General features: G+C 32.3%; 1 protein-coding gene across 1 annotated transcript; it reads right to left on the bottom strand.

Annotated features, from left to right (window-relative positions):
• Positions 1-2,291: 2,291 nt before the first annotated feature.
• On the bottom strand, positions 2,292-17,137 carry LOC127880751 (uncharacterized). Its single transcript, XM_052428117.1, has 4 exons — positions 17,072-17,137; positions 9,430-9,613; positions 3,912-4,058; positions 2,292-2,422 (listed from the first exon to the last, which is right to left on the bottom strand). Exons 1-4 carry the CDS (start codon positions 17,081-17,083, stop codon positions 2,361-2,363), a joined length of 405 nt encoding a protein of 134 aa, XP_052284077.1. The 5' UTR covers positions 17,084-17,137; the 3' UTR covers positions 2,292-2,360.
• Positions 17,138-25,313: the final 8,176 nt, after the last annotated feature.

The raw sequence follows: 25,313 nt of genomic DNA, 5'->3' as shown, positions 1-25,313 counted from the left end.
TGAAGATGAGACATTATGATGTCTGCAATGTGTCTTGTGCCACTCGGAGATGAGACAATATTATGTCTGCAATATGTCTTGTGATGGAGATGAGACAATAGGATGTCTGCAATGTGTCTTGTGATGGAGATGAGACAATATGATGTCTGCAATGTGTCTTGTGATGGAGATGAGACAATATGATGTATGCAATGTGTCTCGTGATGGAGATGAGACAATATGATGTCTGCAATGTGTCTTGTGATGGAGATGAGACAAAATGATGTCTGCAATGTGTCTTGTGATGGAGATGAGACAATATGATGTCTGCAATGTGTCTTGTGCCACTCGGAGAGTTATGATTAGCTGTGTAAATAAACTTATTTGTTTTGAATGAAACTTATTTTTTATTTAAATAATGCACAATAAAAAATAATGCACAATAAAATAGTAAATGTTAAATGTCAGTAGAAATGAACATCAGCAAGAAACCGTGGCATCAGGCGACCTACATTTTATTTTCATATTGCACCTAAAAACGCTAAGCACTTTTTAGACCATCGATTACCTTAATATAATTTCTAAAAATAGCACATTAAAAATTATATTTTTTATAAAGTGGCATTCTTATGAAGAGTAACATAAACAATTTAATTGCATTTTTATCGAGAATAACAGGTTACAACTTGTATCGTTGCGTAAGACATCATATAAGGAAACGATTGGTGAAAAAAAACGTTTTATCAATTTAGCATATTGATACACCCAGTTTTTAAGAAGTAGAATAATTTAGGGAATGTTAAATGACGTCTGACGCGCCAATCATGACGGCATGAGCAGTATATGTTTGTTTGAAGCGTTTTAGTCGATGTTTTTTTAAGTATGAACTTTATTGGTATCAAATAATGTTCTTGTTGAATCTGATTAATGGTTCTCACACAATTAAGCCTTTAAAGTTGATGCCGAATACTATGTAGTATATTCAAACAATAAGTTATATTGACGCCAAGTAACCTGAAAATCATATCAGGTTGATATCACAGTAACCGTATGATGAAAAAAAATGTTTCAAAAATGAAACCCATTTTCATATCACACATTAATTTACAACACATCCTAGACATTTTGCGAGCGTTCCTCTCGTTGCATGAGTGTGCGGTTAATTAACACATTTTCCGTTGCCTTCTTGTAGTAATAAAAAGCCATCCCGTGTGTCCTCTCTCAGCTTGTCAACACGCAATTCGCCGTAAATGTATTGTGTGGAAGTTCATTTCCCTTAATTAAAACTGAATGTGCCAACAAATAACATTCAAGACTAGGGGACTTATTGCGTTCAGTAGTTATCGTTATTTTTTGTCACTGAGACAAAAACACTATAAAAAGGTCCAAATTAAATGAAGCGATTTGTTCACAGGTTTGGCTTTTTGGTTGACGAAGTGTATAGCTCAAGAATGAAACATGAAAACAATATAAGAAAAAAAAGAAAAACAGTTTTTCCCACCAGAGCTCGTCCTTTCAATTACAATAATATCGCCTTTCTATCTGTCACATGATGACGAACATTTCGAACGAAGAAAGTCACTCATATTGTCACGAAATATAACAAAAACAACAGCAACATTCCAAATATTTAATCGTTGGTTCATACTTTTACGATGTTGCCTAATGCTCCAAAATCTTATTTTAGTACCTCGATTAAAGTATTTAGTGTTATCTTACCCTTTAATGCACGGTTTAATATGCGACAAAAAAGTAAATTGTCAATTCGAACATATTTTTAAATTCCCTTCGATTGGACACACACATTAATTAACGTTATGTAGAATTCCTTCGAACCATGAATTCCGAGTATACACACGACAGTTTAATTTCCTGATTAAAAAATGGATAGATGTTATTCAAAATCATTTCGTGAAGCCAGTGTTGGTATTTTTAAGACGTCGGAATTAGAGATTCTGGAACATACGAAGCCATAGACGATAGACTTATGTTATTTGATCAATAGAGTGCAGAGAAGGCCACCTGACGATTTATATACGATAACCTTGAATTAGTACTTCGTATATTCGTATTAATTCATGTTCAAAATAGCGTTCTAAGCTGTAGCTCGACGGATGGTAATGCTCTCTTTGTATCTGTTTTATTATAACCAGATGAAAAAAGGAACAGGAAGTAAAATATAAAATAATGACGAAGGATACAATGCACCAATATATCCTTAATTAATACCCCTGCCATTTGAAGACAATTGTTACAAAATTGCGTTAAAACATTTTTCTCAAAAATGTATGCATGACAAAGTTTACTGTGTAATAAAAGCAACAACATGGATCAACTAATAAATGCAAGTATTATGAAAATATTTATTTTAAACTTTGGTTTTAAATATATAACTCATCAGATGTCAATAGTGGCGATTCTATCATCGACGGCCATCGAGCACCTGAAATGAATTGTGGTGGCTTTAGAAAACAACTTATATACGCACTCTGAATCGAAGATACGCTATATGTGTAAAACGTTGGCAGTAACGTATAAATATAATAATTTAATAATGAATCGAATAATTTGATACGTCCAATAAGTACTTGTAAATGTAATACAGTTGATAATGTTTAACACAGTTTAATTTGAAAATGTTCACATTTCTCCAAAACATATGTAATACATTTAACACTATCCACTGATGCTGCCTTGAAAATAAAACTAGAAAAATAAATGAACATAAATGTAACGTAAATTTAACATTTCAATATGCTTGTTTATTTTATATATACACTAATTGTAAAAATGATTAAGTTTGTTCTCACAAATTTGTGCATTGGAGACTTATACAGCTATTTAAAAAATTGAAAACAATGTTTCGCCGAGGCGTTTTGAGCGCCCCCACGTGTATTCAAGTCTAATTCATATGACCAGGTAAGATGCATGATGGGCACATAGAAAGCGTATAATACCGTTTACGTTTTAAATTCTAATTGTATTTGTTAACACGAATCTTTGATAACAAGTTTATGAAGATATTATAGTTGATGAACTTGTTTTATTTATTGATAGCAATTTAGTGTACATACATTAGTTAAGTTTAATGTCTATGAAAGGGATGCTTAAGTAATGCGTTTTTACAAAATTTTAAGTGTAAGCATTGACATTCTAGTACACCAGTGCTCGCCATTCAATAATATAAATGTAATGACCCTTTATTTGTGTTGGTTCAACGGGTCGTATTAGAGCTTGTATTATGTTGATTCTTAAGGACAACTTCATATTGAGCTTAGAAACGAATCAATGCTCGTATATAAAAGTATGTGTATAAAGTCGCATACAAAATCAGAATTGCTAAAAAAAATATTTCTCCGACGTTTTAAGGTCAGCATGTATGTGTGTTTTCTAATCCTCATCTGTTTGTATACGGTTGTATTGACTTGCGAGTTTGAATTTTTTAATGAATACATCGTTCGTTTGAATATGTATTTGCAATAAAATATAAATCACTTTAGACGGGTATTGTACTGTAAGAAATACCATATGCTTGTTTGTAACTAATATTTTAAATAATGCATATAATAAACAAATAGCTTATAACAATACATGGTAACGAATTCAACCACAAGTAAGTTTTACAAATCGTATTTAGCTTTAAAATATCTGTATCAGTTTTATAGTTTCGTCAACTGTGAATGAATAAACATAGTTGTATTGTTAATTATCTTATGAATATATTGTTAATACTACAAAACTATTTATATTTGTATATGTTAATTAACATTATGTTTGACTTGAGACCAGCAAGTGACTTATAAATGTACTTCTTTAAATAAAAGCGTTCAGGTCGAAACAGCCAGATTTTGGAGACAAATGCTTGCATGTGTATCAGGGGCTCACACATACATTGCGTTTCTACACTGTTCTCATATCATATAAATGATCACCTCTCTTGCTGTGTTGGTGTTCGCACGCCTTTACACAGTCTTTGTACTCCATAATCATTTGCAATAAGTCCTGTCTGAATGGTGACAGCTTTCCATACCGTCGTGCAGCATATATAAGCGACTGGATAAATTGTGTGAAGGATATGTCTGAAATTATAAATGAGAAATTAACAATACTTTTACAATAATGTTTCAATACCATTTTCAACATGGGTCTGCGCTGTTTACTTAAAGGAATTTCTGTAAGAAATATTCTAAATATAGAAATAAATATACTATACATCCCTTATTTTAGAAATAAATTGATCCAATTTAAAAGGATGGGAGAGTCCACTAGGCATAAATGGGTTAATAATACATTCAAATAACACAACTCCAACGTAACTCTGAACTCAACATGCTTAGTAAAAACACAGCTCCAACGTAACTCTTGACTCAACATGCTTAACACAACTCCAACGTAACTCTGGACTCAACATGCTTAGTAAAAAAAGGAGCATCTTCCATCTAATTGTGTCCTCTAGTATTGCAGTTTATATTTTAACGCCATGGCCAAGATATTTATAAAGACTGTTTCTCTGCATCAGTAACCTTACAAATGTTGCGTTAAAGCCAATTTACGGACTAACTAAGTAGGCGTAATACAATAATACTGTTTTCCTGATAAACATATTAAACAGATGAATTAGTATTTAATGTCGATAGGAGAGAACTCAATTTCCGACATCATGTGTTCTCAATAAAGTTCATACAACTATCTAAAAAATATATTACCTGTCTACCTATAAATAACACTGCAATACAGATTCATACAATATTTGTAATTTAAGTTATGCATGTTTGATGCATAAGCATAACATCTGTAAGAAACGCGTATTCAACGGTACACGACCTATTCTCTATATTAGCAATCGCGATAAACTCAAACTGTTTTTTTACTTAAAGAACTATTTTTCTTGACCAGTAAATTCATTTCAACATACGATATAGCCGACAGAGTTACTTTTTATTGTAGCTGTTAATAAAGGCAAGCAATTCACGTGTTGCATAACGCTATAATGGCGCCTTTAATGCTTTGACCAACATTATATTAGATAAAAAAATTAGGCAAAATGGAAATATATTGTTTAAACTTCTGAATTTACTGCATTGAGATTGTGTACCATGGCGATAGTTGTCATATAACGGCTCTTTGTAACATAAAGTCGTACAAATGGTGCCATCGTATCACTTTATTCACCAACTACATTAAATGAGCAACTTAACAGTAACTGTTATTCGTTTTGCGTGGGTTGCGTGCGTTTGCAATCAATTGCACATGTAGCTGTATACATAATTAGAATGAACACAATACGTGTGAGACTGAGCATGCGTGAAAGTGTGCCATTCTTATTCAGAACAGTGACGTGCTGGTGATTATCAGGTCGCAAATCATAGACTGTTGTTGTGTACTCTTTCGGTGTGCAGACCATTTTTCCGGTCACACTTGTTGCATATGAGACAAATACGTGATATTCATGTTATGCTTGTATGACACTGTATAAATCACTAGTGGGTAGAATAACAAAGTTGCGATTATAAGGTTTATGACCGAGTCCATGTTTAGTTCCTTCACTCTTAATTCTTAAGCTTACCACGACAACTTAATATATTTGATACAGTTCACAATCAGTTTATTAAGACCGAAGCAGCAAGCCGTTTAACAGAGTAAAATACTATATATTTGTATATGTGAGCCTATGTGATTCATAATGACGTCCGCAACAGTAGCCGTGGGTTACGACAAGGCAAAGTAAACACGGTAAAAACTTCATTGGCACTCATTGGCTTTGGTAAAGAGTAAATTGTCTTGTCACGCACAGAATATTTTCTGATGTATGATGTCTTCACTTGGACAGAGACTGTAATACCATGATCTGGATGTGTGGTTTTGAATGGTGTTGTCTTGAATTTAGCAGGAGACAGATATTCACGTTGCCTACCCTATTGTATAATTGTTTATTCTATATAAAACTATGTGTGTCACATGTAATATTTAACTGCATCTTGTACGCTTTTATCTTTTATGTATTTAAAGACACTTACTCTCATTCAGTCGTATCGTTACAATGTGTGGTAACAATATGCCGTACTCGCAAGGCGAATTTTAATAGAAATAAGGCAATATTCTTTTTTCGTGGGAAGTACAATATAACATTGGTATACGCGCACAAGAAATATTATCGGAAATGAATTTTCAAAACTGTGAGAACATTTCCCACAATAACATGTTTAGTGATTTATATTGTGTTATTAAAAGATCAAACATATCGTAACCTTATGAAACTTCATAAGATATAATAAGGTTGTAGTTTGGCATTTGCATCAAAAAAACTCCCAAAGGTGATCCGCATAATTTGCATAATTAAGAAATTATTGTACTTATTTGAAATCTGAAAGAATCGCTGAAAAGCAGAGAGTTATTAAGACCCATTAAGTCCTGAAGCATGTACGTCAATATTTATCGTATACATGGATATTGTATTTGTTTATGTGAAAAACACGTTTACGGTCTGATAAAAACATATATGTTAAGAACGTCGGTGGTCTGTGTATTTTTTAAGTTTTCAATTTAATGACAATACGAAGACTTCACTTATATAATAATGTCATAGGTTTATACATTTTGGTTTGCGTTAAAAATGATACATCCGGCATGAAAAACAACATTTCTATGAAGTGTACATGCATTTTACATTTTTAAATATTTGAACTTAAATTAATATATTTAAATGTCAACTGCATTCGACAAATTAAAATTTCATTTTAATTTTATTGTTTTTCAAACGTGACGTATAAATATAGTGATATAATAAATTTGAAAAAAAAACGCCATATTAGTTTCGGTATAATTTGTTTATAAAATAATTAACGGCAATAGTCTATCATACAATTTCTAAATTACGTTTGTAGCATAAAATTCTTTGATAGAATAAAAGCGGGTTATGTTTGCAATGTCTAAGTGGTCATGTCTTTGATTTACCACACATGAAACATACATTCTTTTGACTTCTATATAGAAAAGACTGTGTTTTTAAGAAGCGCAATACAATGTCTTTGCAATGAAAGGTCTCCTGAAAACAATTCAACTACTGCGCACAGACTAATCATCCGCCCTTATAGTCTATTTAAATACAAACTAATGTGGTTACCACAACATGATCATTATATATGATGATTGTAAAGCCTTATTTAACCTAACAATGCTTATTATGTGTATACATGTACGACTTGATCTCATTTTCCCATGTGCGGAATATTTACAAATAACGATTTATCATCCTTTAGTACTCGTGATCTCTTATCATGGTGCTCGTTAATAAGTGGCAAATCATAATGTTTAAGGCATTTTGTTCGTATACAAGAATGTTAACAAGGCTTAAGAGTAAATGATGTGTAATTATGTATTTACGTGCTAGTAATATCAACATAATGACAGGAAAGTCAATCCTGATAAAAAAAGTATCAAGTTATTAATTTAATACATGGATTTGTACTCAGTATTGATTTGTTGTTTTATGTAATGTAGCAAATCACGTAATATAAACTCTGTAATGAACTGGTTCTAATCCAACGCTGGGAGCGTTCTGTCGATCATCCCCTGCATGCAGGTTATATCTAAAAAATCGATAGTGTCCTTTGTAAAACGAAAACAATGTTTAAGCTTTCACTATCCCGACTGATCATTATTACGCTGGGTATGCGGATACTTTGATAACAGATGGCATTTCGATACCAGATAACAACAAAAACCACGCGCGAGAGGTAAGTTCATCAGGGTTTTTTAAAGTTAGATCATAAAGATAAGTTTTTAAGGCAAGGCGCATGGTCGAGTTTATAAATGATGTATCATTTTCTATTGCAAAGAAAAAAATCATGTAAGAATGGTAGATTTTTCCCCACAAAATAGAAAATTCGGTCGGAAAACAGCAAAAGCTGGATGAACAGTAAACATTTCAACAAAATAAAACTACTTAGAAATATTACAAGAAATTGTTTGGTATTCCATCATGTCGAGTAATCACTGTGCTTCAAATACTGAAAATTTGATAGTAATCAATTAAATATAAACGAAGATAGAGCGTGTTTCAATAGGTGGTATTCGTAAAACTGCAGATACTTTGATTCCCGATATAGGGCACTTCGGATACCAGAGACTTTCAACAAATTGGGCACTCTGATAAGCGAGTTTTATCTTCTACATGAAATGCATTAATGCATATTAATGCATTATGGCTATTCTTACCAAACATTTTGAAGTACGAATCAATTTGCATTGTCAAGCCGACACATTGGGAATGTATGCATAACGTAATTACACACACATGTAAAATATAACCAATGGCGTTTTTCGTTTAAAGCAAATCTTATTACTATTAATTTATATAATTAATATTATAACTGCAAATTTTAAATAAGATTCAAATGCTTATTTCTGAAGAAATATATTTCAAGTGACGACCGAAAATAATTGTCTAAATAATCAACTTGTTTTTATGTGGTAAATTGTGGCTCAACACGACTGTGAACTTATAGCAGGACTCTAGATAAGGAGAGCAAGGGTTCTTAAAGCGGCCAATACACCTCATAAAATCCTTTGTCACTGGTGCTCATTAGAATCGCATCATGAAGACGATACTTATGCGTAGGCACAAAATTTAAAAGAGATTGGAAAACTCCCTTTAAATTGAGCTCTACTTATATGAAGCACTTCCCTTTACACTTCCCTTTCCCGTTTATTATCATATTCCAAAGGGATAATAACATGTTTCGGTAATTCGTTTTTAATTTTCGTTAATACATAAATTTTATGTATTGCCTGCTTACTAAAACAGTATTCCACAGCGAATTCTGCCTTTCTGATTCACTAAATAACGTGTGTTATATCTGGTAAAAAGTGTCGAGTTATCTGGAATCGAAGTGCCATTGTCTTTTAGATGATCGGTAAAAGAAGTGTCCGCGAAAATTTGGCATCCTACTCTTAAAACATTTAAATTGTTGTCGCATTTATGGACAGGTTGAATTTTTATTTCGATTAGTTGGCACATTCTTGATTTATTTCGAAGTATTTTTATTTTGTTGAAATCCGTACTGATCATCGAATTAATGATGATTATCGATGAAATTTTATCTCTTTTTTTGTAGTCCACTGTTTTTTTCACGAATTTCTTGCTCCGCAATACGAAGTTCTATACCATTCATTGACCAAACAATGTTACGTTTCTGAAAACCAAATGAACAGAACATAAATGCAAAAAAGTTGAAGAACTCAACTCTCGCGCGTGGCTTTTGTTGTTATCTGGTATCGAAGTGCCATCTGTTATCAAAGTATCCGCATACCGGCGTGGTTATTGTTTGTTATAGTCCATATTGAGTTTGCAATCACGTTTTGCTACAGCTCAATTGTTGCATTGAGGTATGGACTTATTTTTTGCCTGGGACAACATATTTTATTCGTGTGTCTTTTTGTTTCACTTACCATCGCCGGTCTCTCGCTTTGAAAGACTGTGCCAGAGGGTTTTCAGTCGTCGAAGATACGGGACGGTGTTTTCGCACCTGGCTTCGCAGAGGGTGGGAGACACATAGGCCGGGTTAAGCACAATCATCACAAGCAATCCATATAGAAACGATAAGGACGATAGTCGGGCGTTTGCATTCATCACCTGCATAAAACAATTCTTGTATCATAAATAATAGCATGTACTGAATGTGTTTACATTGGCATTTGTTAAGGATTTTATCATTTTAATGTTACATTACTGATTAGAAAAAAGTATCATTATTATGTGCATGAAATTACAGTTAAAACAATACAAACGATAAGACTTATATTAAGATAGAGATTAAAGTGCAGTGTATGTGGTTTCAGTGTTTACGAAAAAGAAACATACATTGTAATAGACCGCTTATAGTATCGCACGTTATGATTCACTAATGTTGTGTTTCACGCGCTCGCAACTAAGATATAACCATCAAAAATACCACCCATAAAATTAGTATATGGTATATATCTTCATAGCATTAACAATATAATAAAAATTAATACAATTTAAAGAACTTAATATTGATCAACGCAAAGATGTAAATGTAATCATGACGCCATTAATGACGTCATTTAAATGTTCGGATTTTCTTGCAATTTCAGACGGAAACGGATTTCGAAGCATGTTAATTCAATCTGTTCGTTTGTAGTTTTTACCGAAAGTACAACCGTATTTGTTTTTAATTATCTATAGGTATATATTTACTACCTTTTTACTGTTAGAAACAAGATTCACCATGAAAATATGTTTCGATAGAAACGTTTTTACCCTTAATATATAATTAACCGATTTAACAGTGATATTTATTTTCAGATAACTCATGATAAAACGAATCATTTATATTAAAACATGATGTCAGAACTAGTTCAGATTGTGTAAATAAGTTGTATCTACGAAACGTCATTATAAAAAGTAATCTCCAAATGTGCTCACAGAGCAATATGCGAGTACTAGGCAATTTATATATGATGAACGTTAAAAATCACGTAATAACTGTCCTACCGTTGATTTGTAAATTTCATATAAGAAGGAATTGTGAGGTTTGTTCTTACATAAATAACAGTGGAACGCGTTTATTGAAAGACCAAAATATATTAAGAACGTACAACATACAACCATCACCATAATAACGCTAAAAGCATTATCGCGTCGTCCAAACCGTCTGTGTCAATGCAATTGATGATACGAGCATGTTTGGCACTATTTTAATGTATATTTCGACGAACAAGAAACACCTATCAATATGGTGCAAATGCATTATATATTATAATCGTGTACCATTGTTGTTCATTGAAAGTCAACCGCAACACGCTGTTATATAAATCAGATAAAAACAAAAAGTTTCATTTAAATGCAATTGTAAAATAAATAAATATGAAAAGTGGGTTTGCTTCATTGTATTCTGCATATCTACACACATTTCTACAATTACGCTTATGAAACATTATATGCGGTTAACAAGAAGTAGATGATATGATCTCAACTGCCCAGTTTCTACGTGACAAATATTTCTAGAAAGGGTTCTAAATCGTGCTGATTTCTCGTTAACTCGTTAAGAAACATGACAACACTACATTTTCCCCACGATACATGGCGAGATTATGATGCATTTTAGATCGTGTCGCGATTTCTGTCACTAGTGTAACTCCGACAATACATAATTGCAAATAACAGGCTCAAATTGCCGAAAACAATCCCTATTGAATATGGTACTATATGGATGAATTTTTAAACAATATGTTTTAATTTCAATGCAATTAACACATAAATATATATTTCTAACCAAAACGATATCAATTTCTTCGATAAAATGCTTAACTTATGTAAAGTTTACATCTTATCATTTAAGGACTAAGGCAAATAAGAAGTAGATATAATAACGTTGATTCCAAATATTTTCTAAAAGTGTTAAGCCTTCGAACGATAATTGTTCACACTTAGCAGGTTGTTTCTTGTGTTTGGTGTTCATGGAGTGTTTCTCTGTAATGAACCTATTTATATAGCCCATAGCAGTGATTTTATTATTCTTGTACAGTTAATGGCAGGCAAGGATCGGCAATATTAAATTCTTGGCCACTCACAATGAGCATTCAATCGAACCAGATCAAAGCAAGGTTTTATGCCCTCAATATAAAGTACGTTCTGGTCTTTGCACATGTTGAATATTAACATCAAGGTGGAAAAATATCTCAGAACTCATTGGAGTGAAGTGTGCTTTAATATGACATATTGACTATCGACTATCGATTATTTGTTTAAGCATTTATTCAAGTATCCGTGTGTATATAAACATACTTTTCATCTTTCATTGTCCACATTCTGGCTTTAATGAACGTTTCGAATGACGCGAATGTTGAGTTCTTTAATTAAAAATTCCGAGCAAATGCATATCACCTGTGATATTGTGTAACAACGTTGTAATTTAGGTTTGACACTGAACTTGTTCAAAGGTAATATAGACTACGCTTAATTACTCGTTTTATCACACAATACCAGCATACATGCAACTTGATGACCGAGACGTCTGCATGACGTCTGCATGAATGCACCAGGCGTTGATTAAAGGATCTGATTGTTAGGTGACGTAAACTAGAACACACCATATATACGGGCAGGATTTTCATTTTTAATTATACTAGTTCAGGTTCCGAAAGGTATATCAGCCGCATGTCCGATTAAGGTATTTGCAGTCGTAATCTAGTTCAAAATGATTATATCATAATTGTAAGTATTTCATAGTATGAGACGGGGATGTGACATTGCGAGTACGTAAAGGTCTTGAAAGCAAACTAAATGGAGCATTTCATCATACCTGCGTTATCGGTAGTATTGTTTTAATCTTTTCGGATTTTTCGATGAGGCATACAATTAAAAACGTTTAAGAACCATGTAAAATGTATTGTTTATTGTTGTCTCATACAATCAAGTTTATATACAACGACGTTCGCTCTGCATTTATTGTATTTTAAAGCAAGATTGCATCAACATGACCCCTATTTCATCTAAGATAAATAGCTTTACAAAACAATATTAATAATTTTCCATGGAAACAAATAATTGAAAAATGTATTAAGCTCTTTCCACAGGGTGTTTTATCCTCAGTCCTGAGTTGAATGTATTTTTGTCGAGACAAAAAGACGTAACGGCGAAATGAAACTTGTTCCATCACGCACGTTTTAGTTTTATATTTTGAAATTGTATGTTGCTGGCATTATATTGTAACTTTGTGGCTGAAACTTCAGTAATTGTTGAGAAATGATGAAATGGTACATGCTTTACCTAAATTTTGATTAGCAACATTCTACACCACTTAAAGATAGATTGTTAGGCATTACGTATGAAATTTAGTAAATTTGAATGGTAACATATTTAAGAATATTGTTATAAAGAGTAACTATATCATACACACGTTATATTATAAAAATGTATTTCATTTCGTTTAAGGTTTTTTGTAGTTAAAGCTGAGCAAATACCAATTTAAAAAGCTAAAGCAAAACGGCAGGACGAGGGGTCTTTCTTGTGTATGCCCCTCTCATCCAATATGTGTAATCTAGTTTTATGTCGCATAATAAACAAATATATCAATTATGTTGTCTCTGTTTAATTTCTTATTTACATCATAAAACCAGGCACAATAAGCGTGTTTAAGGTCTTACACTTTAAGAATATAGACATCATTCTTCAGATGTAATATGAGATTTTTTTTAAATGTATGATGTCAGTAAATTACGAACGTTTATAGTTTATGACATGACAAAATTACATAATTTAGAAACCCTAATAATTGCCTAAACAAGCCAGAAGCACATGAATCGGAGTATTTCTCTTGGGAGGCATAGACGAAAACCCAATAAAACCTCATATTAAACTTTAATATATATATAAAAAAATTAAACAATATGTAAAATATAATTTTATCGACGAGCACTTTGCACATTGATACCCTATAATTCTATATCTTAATCGATAAATCGTTATATTTTGGCATTTTTCACATATATAATGTCCTAAGTGGTCAATACATACCAAACCTACATATAAACTGAATGTGAACTCCAAAGCGATACCAGTTGTAAAAAGAAAAGCGTGGCATAACCAATTTTACTACGCGATTTGTTCTAAAGCTTGGTCAATTTATATTGGAAGGACCGTTAAATGCAATTAAGTGACCTGAAGAATAAATATTTCATACTTGCATCACATTTTCCTTCATACCGATGTGTGTGGTTATAGAAACAAAACAACTTTTAAATTAAAAAACAAACGGGATTAAGAATAGCTTGTTCATGTGAACCTTACATAAACAGATGTGCTAATTCACTAATTTATTCACATCTCTAACCGTCCGAAATTCATATTTGATAATAATGTTCTTTATTTTGTGCAATCACACAAGCACCTATATCTCACATTAAGGTAAGATGATACAAATTGAAATGCGAAACGCTCAATAATATTTATAGATCAAATCTAAGACCCACACTCGAATAAACTTCTATCGTTGTTGACAATTTAATGAAGAGCGAACATGAACTGCTAAATAAAATACAATTATACTTAGCCCGACTAGGTACGGGTTTAACACGTTCTTCAAGCTCATCTAAACACCGGGTGAAATTAATATGAATATAGTAAATAAATGTGTAAATAGATAGTGTGTATATGTCCAAGTTCTTGTAGGAATATCTATGTCAATAGTGCATTTCACGCAATAAAACCTGATTTCTTAATTTGTCTTTTAGTTACATGTAGGCATAACCCTTTAGACGTATGTATATCTTAAACGCATGTTTGTCCGACGACATAATAAAACCTAGCAAATTATAAAAACAATAAATTCATGCATACCTTTCGGTGTGACGTTGTCATTCTTAAATTGATTTCGATGGTATAATAAAATATTTACGGGGGTTTTAATATATCATTTCAAGGAGTATGATTATATTTCCTAATACGTTATACCGTGATTTATGACTGTACATTGTATTTAGATATCAAAAACATATATAATGACTTATTGGCTATTCATGACCGATATGAGATTACCAAAATGACTTATCTACACTTCTGATACAACGCTGATGTCAAAACATGACACTTCAAGATCATAATTAACACTAAGCCTTGAAACGTCATCGTTTGCGACTCTAAAAGTCAAACGCGTGGTTTTGAGTTTGTGTCGATATGGCAAAAGAAAAAGTACAAAACACTACTTATGGGCACAAATTCTACGTCATAAAAACCTACGGAGATTGTAAGAGTGCTTCAACTGTTGACGTATTTGTATTACGCATCTGAAGATGTTGTTCTTTATCAAATAATTGGTATCATAATATACTGCAATAATTAATTTGTTGTACAAGTTGTGCCGAAATAAAGATCTTCAAATTCGGGAAAATTGACAGACAATCGATTTAACAACAGCAGGGGAAACGAAGACGGAAATAACGGAAAGAAAAACGGGTGATGTTGAAACAGTAATATATTTGACTGATTTTTGCTATATGGAAACAACAATGGTATCGCCATTTTGGAAAATATTCTTAGAGGCATCGACCTCATGAGAATCAGCCTGGACAAAAACTACATGACACTCCGTCTCGTTTACAACAGTAAACCTGACCACCACCAACGGTTTTGACTTGAACAACAACTTTGATGGGCCATGGGTGAAAGTGTATTTTAAAGATATTTGTATGGTGCAATATAAAAGTGTCGTTTGAGAAAGGTAGACATGTGTGATATGGCCATACCATGTATCAGTGTACACATGTATACATCAAACCAATCAGACGGAGGTTACACTAGGTACATGGTCATTCCCTTGAACTAATTGGTAACTCACGACCGACGATTATTGCATAACCTGTCTTGATAATTATTTCAGTTTGCGTTGCTGTGAAGTTGACAGGATTGTACAAGATCAATATCCTTACGAAAATATGTTCTTGCATTAATGTCAAAGCTTTATTATATAACCACAATGTACAAATCGAGCAAAGCTTGTGTGATAGGCAGTTCAGGAGCACCAAAGTAGGTATCAGTTCGGAGTTGTATCGTGCGGTTGCGGTGTCTCCCGTATGTATCATATATAATAAAGGAATTCAGAAAATCAACCAGATAAGAGTTCAGTTAGGTACAGGGTCAGTCCCTTTCAATAATGGAAAATATTGCATAACCTGTCTTGATAATTCCTGCAATGTATTTTCTGACATGCTCTTGCTTAATTGTCTATGCTGTAATATACATCTACGGTGTAAAACGCAAGCAAAGTCTGTGTAATAGGGAGTTTAGAGAGCGGTAAAGTAGGAAGGTGGTTCGTCGTTGTTTCTTACAGTTACGGGGCATACCGTATTGGGTACCGTTCATATTGTCCGTTCGTTTCATCTAAAATTACTATTACTTTTGTCTTTATCTTAGTAAACCTTACAATCAAATAAAGCGACTGAATAATTTTCTTGGCAGCGTAATTCAAACAATGAATTATGCTGCATTGCAAAATATGCTACAGGTTCGCGACGACTCCCAATTTATATTGAACAAACCGTTAAAACGAACTTAAAAGAGACATACGATCGCTCGAAAGCTTGTAAGGGTTCTTTTCATTATATGTATTATTTTATCCCCCACATATACAATCTTATTATTTATTGGTGAATGCTTTCAATTGATACATAGGACAAAACGCGAGACTCAATCCTTTTGCTTTTGTACTCAAGACTTTGCTGGGAAAATTCGTGTTTTTCATGTATTTAGCAGAAATAATATTATATTCAACTTGCTACTGTGCCCATGATCATGCTGTTTTTCATGTATTTATAGCAATTATAACAAACTAAACTAGGCTATTGACTATTGTATAAAGGAACATGCACCATGTATTGATATTAACACACTGTTATTTTCAATATAGAACGTACTTTTTTTAATGCGCTGAAATTTGCCACGCTTTTTATTTATGTACACATATCCCCAGGTGACTATTTTGCATGAAAGATGTTACCGTTTACGGCTCACCCACCTAGTACATTTTAGATTGACTAAAATCCCTATATACAGTCAGTTTGCATTGATGCTACACTATATATAATAATTCTAGTTCATATCATCTTCAGTTTCATATGTTAAACTTCGTGGTCAGACTTTATTTTACACCATTATACTCAGTATTCATTTCCTTTTTCCTCGGCACATTAACGCTATTTGCCTTCGTGAAAATTTACATTTTAACCGGAATGGCAACACATTTGGGAATTACGACATTTTATTATGTGCGATGCTCTGAATTGTATATCTATGTAAAATAACCCTTTAATATTAGTAAGGCAACGTTCATTAAATGCATAAATCTAAAATACAGAGACAAAATTCAGAATATCCATTGTGTAATTAGTATCGATGAGAGGTTCGTTGCCTTTTAAATATGGCTTAAGGCGCCAGAACAGGATAACAAAATAAACAAGCGTTTTTCTGAATTATAAACTTTGTCCGTTGAATCGTTAACGTGTAATCGTCTATCTAACTTTCGAAGTTGATTCTAATATTGCCGCTGTTTAGATAAACATACGTGCTACTCACCGTATTTTGCATTGCCTTTCTCTGTGTATTCCGTTAGTTTAATCATCAGACCATAACGAATATTTCCTTTGTACCTCAGTAAATCAGTGAAATCCTTTGACTGCAACAGAACGAACGCTTCCGTCCTATTTTTTTTAATCAGGTTGTTTTTATTCTAATATACCAATCCACTTTGAACAGTTTATTTAATAAATAATATATACGACTTAAAATTATACAATCTTCGATATAAATATGTATATTTTCGTTTGAATAATGGCGTGTTTCCGATAATGTATTCGTAACTTAATCTCAAAAACTAATTAATTATCTCATACATTTGTTGTAAAATGTTTTAATAATGACGTATCATTATACGAATAAGTTCGTGTCTCTATTTATACAAATTCTATTAAGCATGCAAACCAAGCTGCGTTATTAATTCCAGTTTGAATCCAGACTAATGTCAAGTGACTACACTCTAGCTTGAGGTTTTAAACTGTTTCCAATAGCTATTCTGTCTTTTAACTTGACCAATGATGGCTTATACGAGAGGATACCATTCGCATGTATTGGAAAGCTCGACAACCTGTAAACCAATTTTCTTCCCATGAGTCCAATACATTTCCATGATAAACTAATCTCGTAAACTTAATACATTATGGTGTGCGTCTTTCAAAACACAGCTTAAACGACATAACACTAACATTTAATCTGAGGCAAGAGAACTTGCAAATCTTAGTAAAAGTAAACCAAAAACAAACTTAATATTGTGAATGGCTTACAATCAAAACAACGATACCCAAAAATAGACTAAGTAACAATCTATGAACAATTTATTCAACACGAGACAATTACAAAATTCACAATGTTATATGGTACACCTTGTGCAGGGAATCTCGGAAAACGGCCATCTATCTCAAGCAAAGAGCAAACCTTACAAATAAGCATATACATAGGTTATATCACTGGTCATTGATGTTGTGTTTGGTTATATCACACGAAGGGATTGAGTGAAACCGTTTTCTTCGAGCCCGCAAAGCGAGTTGAACACATCATAACAATTAGCGTGTGCAAAACAATCTAAGGGATTATCACGGTCATGTGATTTTACCTATGTTATATTTCCTAAAGCCCCAAATAATTGTAAATATATATTTTTATATGCTTTAAAGAGTTGCAGTTTTCCGAGAATAACAATTTGAATTGAAACGGCGTAACTTGTGAATTATCAAACTGTAATGCATGAAAACAGTTATCCATTCGTTGCTTACCGTCCTATGATGAAAAACTACACACCGTTGCAACGGATTATGTATGAAATATGATCTTAAACGTAACATTATAATGAATTACGTGCACATATGAATGGCATCACATCATTATGATATTTACATTTCGCTGTCATTTAAAAGTCGAAGATGACTTACTGTTGATTTTTTATAACTAATGTGATATTGTGCGATAAGGCATTCCCATTTGGTTGTAGGTGTTCGCGAACAAAATGAAATCTATAAACAACTTATTAATTGAAGAGTTCTAATACTTCTCCTAGACAACAATAAAGATGAAAATTGAATACCTAATGATTAATCGTAGCACGTTGACTAGTTATACATACCAATTAAAGTTTATTCAGCAATCTTTAGTGTCTGTAATCAGCAGTCACCATATTAATCAGAAGCATAACAGACTTATACTCATTACAAAATATGTATATGTTCAATACTTAGTATAAATATGTTCTGTTACCATTATTAACGCTTAATGTGTGTTTTATCATGTTGTTTTAAGTACAAACATGATTTAAACACATAATATGTGTTGTTTAAACAAAACTGACATTACTTAAATACGCCGTTTAGATATAACATAATTATTCATATGTTCATAAACATAGGCATATTTTATAACACGAAAACCTTTGATATTGCAGTTCTTCTAAGATTACATCCAACAGATATTATAATAGGTAATCTCGCTAATACATGTTCTCAAAAGAAGTCAGATCCCGTCAGTTAACACATGTTCATAATAAAATACCAGTACAATGATAATAATTCGCTTGTGAAAATGTGAAACAACATACAAGGTATTATATATTAATTATTAATGATTGATAACATCATAAAACATAATAAGAGAACCAAATGACAATATAAAACATTTATCTTACATGTTTAAGCTTGTTTAAATCTATACAAATAATAAGCCTAATTTTGATAACGCACGAACATTTTTTGTTTTGCAAAAATTTGTGTTTTCAATGACGAATATTTTCCATTGTCAAGGTCGAACTAATCAGTAAATAAATACCGCGTACGTATATATATGTATCTAGATAACCAGATACAAAGAATTTGTAGGAATTGCTGTTTTGCGTTCATGAATTTCATAATAATTATAAAAAAATATAGCAAATAACTTTTAACAAGATTGATGCTAGTAGAAAACCATAGAAAAGCCTTAACCGAGGTTAATACGCCGTATTGATTCTTCCAATCAGTTTACTAATTTTATTGTTGCGTCCGTTTTTGTTTATCACGTTTGCGACAGTTGTCAGGAATTATCCTCAAGCCACTTACCACTTGTGAATTCAGACAAGTTAAGTTTTTAACAGTAATACATATATTACACTTTGCTATGATTAAACGCTTTCAAAGAGAAGTTTATATTACTAATATAGTTTGCCGCTTAATAATTACGGTGTTGTAAGATATTTAGAAGCGTTCGAAGTCGGGGGGAGGTGCTTTTTTCAGGTGAATTTTATTATATTCCAGCAATGAACATTTATTTTAAATGTCCAAAGGAAACCAATATACACCCAAATACAGGGCGAAACTATTTCCTTAGATATTGCAATCACGTTTTACAGCTTTGTGAAATAATATGACATTCTACAAGTAGAGCCAAGTAACCTACTGTCTATTCTCGAAGTCATAAAATAAAAATGACCAGTGCCGCTGAATCTCTTTTCTTGTGTCGATTCAATCAGCCCATGAATATAACTGTTCCGGCCATAAATTGCTTCATCAGTTCTAACGAAAAACATACGTTGGACGTTCGGGGGATAAATATGTGAAGAATGGTGGCTTCCCTGGCTTTCACTTTTTGTTGTCTTCAAGAAAAAGTATTTTCCTTTCTCTCAATTAACTGGATACATATTTTTCAGCCTGGCGTTCGATGGTCGTTGCGATGAAACGAACACAATTAGCTCGTTGTGTTCGCGTGCCATAATGTACAATAAAAGGAATGTCCAAAAACTTGTTGTTGATATGGAAGTTGACTCCGAATGTATATTTGGAATAAGCATGGGACACTTTATCATAAGTTTGTTTCGATTATGTTTCTTCCATAGTTATGAATCGTATGCTTATACAATACATAATCACTCGATATTTTGCTTTATTGTTGGCCTTAAAAAGCCATCAGAGAGAGATTTTTGTGAAAAAACTTTTACTTGCATCATCGTTTAAAACGGACAAATGCATGATGATCCCTAACTGCCTTTGGGTTAATCAAAAAGTGTTGTTTTTATCAATTGAATAATTCGGTTTAATTCCATTCGAATGTATTGTATTTTGTGTTCTCTTTTTGTACCGAAAATGACCTTTTTGCAAAAACTCGTAAGCTACATCTTGCATCTAGCAAACAAATAGTCGTACATTATTGTCAACATAACTGCTTTACGTCACTTAGGGCCTTCGGCGCAAATATCAAGAACAATTCTAATTGTTTATTACCGTAAATGCGAAGCTTATTGTTTGATAAAGTCGGCTGATACCATTGCATTGGACCATAGAACACATCCGGTTCGGCGTAAACACGTCTGATTTCGATATAAATAGAAACATTATATCCAATTCACGCGAAAGAAAGGTACCGTAATGTGATCGATGGTTATTGTGAAATCTCTTTATCTCCTTAATGGAGTGGAGTGGTGAAAATTATTATTTAGCACTTCCGACATTGCTGCTGTAATAACATATAGCCTTGCTTGGAATGTCTTTCATAACTTCATGTTTATTAGTAATTGAAGACTCTTTCATGCCTTAATGGCTGTTTAAACGAGAAAATAAGTTATTTTAAAAACAAGATGATCAATTACTCTTTTAAACCATACGCTTGAAGTGCATGGATAATGTATGTTTTAAAACGCCATAGCATTTCTCATTGTCATATAGTGTATGGTTACTTTCAACTAAAAATTGTTATTAAATCTATATGCAGACAAACTGAAGTTATATTTCTAAAATATTTTCTAAATACTGTATTGATTCTTGAATTGAAAATCAAAGAAGCTATCCATTTGGATATCTGTGGGTCTTTTTAGAATTATGAGACATTTTTTAAACGAAGCAATTGTTGGTCGGTAACATCAGACGAACATTGTTCATGGCTGCGCACACAAAAAAAATGTTTTTTTTTTCAATATTGTATTCTCGAAGCATCACGTTTTACACAAATACAAGTAATACAGAGATCATATATATTTTCAGATAATATGTAGCTAATAACGCATGGGGGAAGGAAAATAGGGATGAAAAAAGAGGGTGTTGTTTTCACAAACATATTGGGGAAAAAAGAAAAAAAGCGCACAAAATAAATAGCGCACAAAAAGGGAGCGCACTAAAAAGTATTTGTTTTATTATATATAAGCTTAAAACGGTTGAAAATGATCTCTGAATATATATTCAAATTCTTTTTGATTATAGCAATCATAAGTCTACGCTAGAGATAAGCTGTAAAGTTATGGATTGTGGATATCTGTGCCAGATTTTTATTTTTAAAAATGAAAAATTTGGCAGTCATGTAATGAAATTAAAAATGTTATAAGATGTTATTCACGCTTTTTTATTTTTGTTAAAATCATTCATTCGATTGTTTTATTACGTGACTTGGAGAACATTTATTGTTAAACCACAAATGCATAATCTCAAGATACACACACACACACATTTATATATAATACACATAATACAAGACACAATAAAGATATAATGTACAGTATTAACGTATAAACTAGATCGATGTAAACGTATACAACATAAATAGATATTACCATACATGCCTTCGTGCAACATAGTTATATACGAAATTTAGATTAAACATGCTTTAGCTGACTCAGATCACTTTAAACATAGATTTAATTGTATCACTATGCAATTGTGAAACCACCTTTAGAATTAGGCACTGCGTCTAACTTGAATGCAAGCATATATCAATAATTTTAGGTATGATTGTCGATCACCTTTCCAGTGGAATTGTTTTTTTTATTTCACGTTTGATTGATGAGGTAAGTTTCAGCTGAGTATGTGCAATACTAATGGAACGTAATATAACAAATTATCAATTTATTTCCATTAATCATTATAATATTATTGAGTTCTAAAACGTTAGTTATTTTATCAATATTGTTCACGTTATTTGCATGTATTCATGTTATTTTTGTACCACTGATAAACTACTTTTGGAAATATTATCGATTTAACACATAATAGAAATCGGTGAATATATCTAAAAAATTGTCTTCAAATCAATTTAGGGTGCACTTAGTTGAACAATAGATTGCGAAAAATTTAGTGTTCAATACTTAATTTAAAGTGATTTTAAATAAATTATTGGGAGTAAAACGTCACGTTACCGATAAGCATGGTCACTTTGTATTGTAATAAAATTAAACAATATATTGTTATTTTTTGTATTAACATACATATTATCAAAGCAATATACAACGGAGAATGCGTAGTCTGATATATGTAATGTTAAACGTGTTATCACGATTATCGAATACTTATCAAACGGAAATTAGAAGGGGTTTCCGTGATTGTGTTACATATTGATGTTACATACATTGTTAGTACTTATAATACAGGTGCTCATCTGCTGAACTCCGCTTGATATATGCTTATGAATAATTGGACTCAGAGGACAAAATCCAAAAAGAAATGTTCCCCAAGTGAGGCTAAACGAGAGGGAACTTATTTGAGAATATTAAATTTTACTGTTAGTGGTGTGGTTGTTTGTTGCTGTGTGTGTTAAAGGGGGGGTATGTTGTTATGTTCAGAATGTATATGAAAAGCAATCATCAAGTCTCTGTCAATCGGCACATGTTTGACGTTTCTTAGAACTTACTTACCATTTAAAAATAAATTTAGTTTCGTGAATCTGTTTATTTGGCTACTCTGTTGGATGGTAATTCATTGGCGAATACGTTTGTGTCCTGTCGTCTTAGTATTAAGCTCGAAACTTTCATTGTCAATTTGTTATATAAATCGGTCCAATAATAGTAAATACCCCTTTTGTTTATGGTATGCCCTTAAATAAAAGTCGCAATCTTATGAAAACAAGAAATCTGCTTATTTCAACAAAGCCCGAGATAAACAAAATTTCAAGTTTCATTTCTATATTTGATTGAATAGGCAAGCACGTTTATCATGACCCTATTAAGCTGTGTTTATTAAGTTAGAAATGTACATCGTAATATGCCTCACCCTTCTGACTTTTAAATCTAATCATCTCTCGCGCAGTGGCAGCCGCAGGGTAGATAATTACGCCTAGCACTATAACCATTAAAGCTGGATAACAAATTGCTGACTTCTCCCCGATGGCGTGCTGTCAGAGTAACAGGACAACTATAAAATATGAAAAAAATTCAACACACTCAATTCGCTCAATATAGTTGTGAAAGGCAAAAATTTATATAATAGCACGTCATATATCGTGCACGCACATAAGTCACAAAAACACAAAGTAGAATAATATTTCATGTGTATGTTATGTACTCATACTGCTCAGTTTTATATTACTGACATTTTACTATTAACTGAAAGCCGAAGTTATTAAGTTAATTTAAACTATTTCATTGTTTTTTGAAAAATATGTAAATTAGTACTTAACAAAATCCAGTGCAATTTAAATGATGCTTTCGTTAAATGCTTTAAATTACAAAACGACTTTAATTCAGAAACTGCTCTAGTGAACAACATAGATTGGCCGAATATCTCCGTTATTAAACAGGACGATTGACCAAATTAAAACAGAATCATATTATTATATATTTTATATTTTATTTCTCATTAAGAGGCTCCATTTTAGTTCTTATGCTCGTAAAAGAGCAGTATAACAATTAAATCGTGTAGTACATTTATGTACTCGGTTTGCTTTTAAGTGCAATTACTGCTGGAAAAAAAGCTTTTTCTCAATAATTTTATGTTCGTAAAACAGAATATAAAAAAAAGAAACTGTTTGTTTTCTGCGATCGTTTTAACCCTCTTACAATTAACTTGGATGGGTTATTTAAAAAAATGATCAGTATTCGAGTAATTAACAATCAGTCACTAAAAGAGCGTTCAACTATATCCGATCGGGTTTACTTAATATCCAATTAATGTCAAACCAGTATGAAATATTATCAATCCAGACTACTTTTCAAGGATCATTTTATAGTTTAAATGTGCTTCTATAATCAGCACGCTTTTCTGGTGAATTACTTTTATATACAATGTAATGCTCTTTTCATTCTTTTCATGCCGATACAGCATCGTTTTTTTATTACACAAACTTGATTTGAATCATATTCTATATTTTGTAATTTTGTCCCGGAATTGATTTAAGCTCACAATGTTTAATATTGCCCGTTTTAAGACGTTGTTCGTGTTTTCTTCCTCGGATATGGATGTGTCGCATACTGCATGTAAACCAATAGCTACGATATAGAAAACTTATTTAGTTGTAATAATCATTAATGTTCTTCGGTTTGTCTGTAAGCTAACATCAGCTGTCATAGTAATTTTACACATACACGTGTTCATAATCACGTAAGACAGCGAAATGGGAAATCGATGGTTGGAATTAACTCGAGATTCGTTCTGAACTGTCCGCAGGCAGTTAATTTAGCTATTAAATCGGTACCTTTTTTCCGAACAAGCGCTTAAAATAAACAATGGGAAACAGTCATCAACATGTCCTCCATTGACTTGTCTTTTTTGTCTAAGCTGGCTGCCACTGACAAGCAAGCGTGTTCAACATTTCTTAAACAAATATTAAATGTTTAAACTTGTCAATAAGCTGTCCAGCAAGCCAAGTTTTTAGACGGGCGTTACTTCTAATTCGTTTATCGCGAGTACGATTCCCAACCTTGCAACATACGTTTAATGTTAGATAAGTCTTGAAAAAATGTGTATTTTCGTTATTCCCTACCTCTGATTAAAGACGTAAGTTTGTCAATTACTAGCATTATTATCTCTACCTTGTTCTGTTC

This window comes from Dreissena polymorpha, chromosome 5 (genome assembly GCF_020536995.1).
Source record: "Dreissena polymorpha isolate Duluth1 chromosome 5, UMN_Dpol_1.0, whole genome shotgun sequence".
Lineage (NCBI taxonomy): Eukaryota > Metazoa > Mollusca > Bivalvia > Myida > Dreissenidae > Dreissena > Dreissena polymorpha.
Note: the sequence above shows the minus strand (reverse complement) of the source record. Positions and strands in the feature narration are given on the sequence as shown.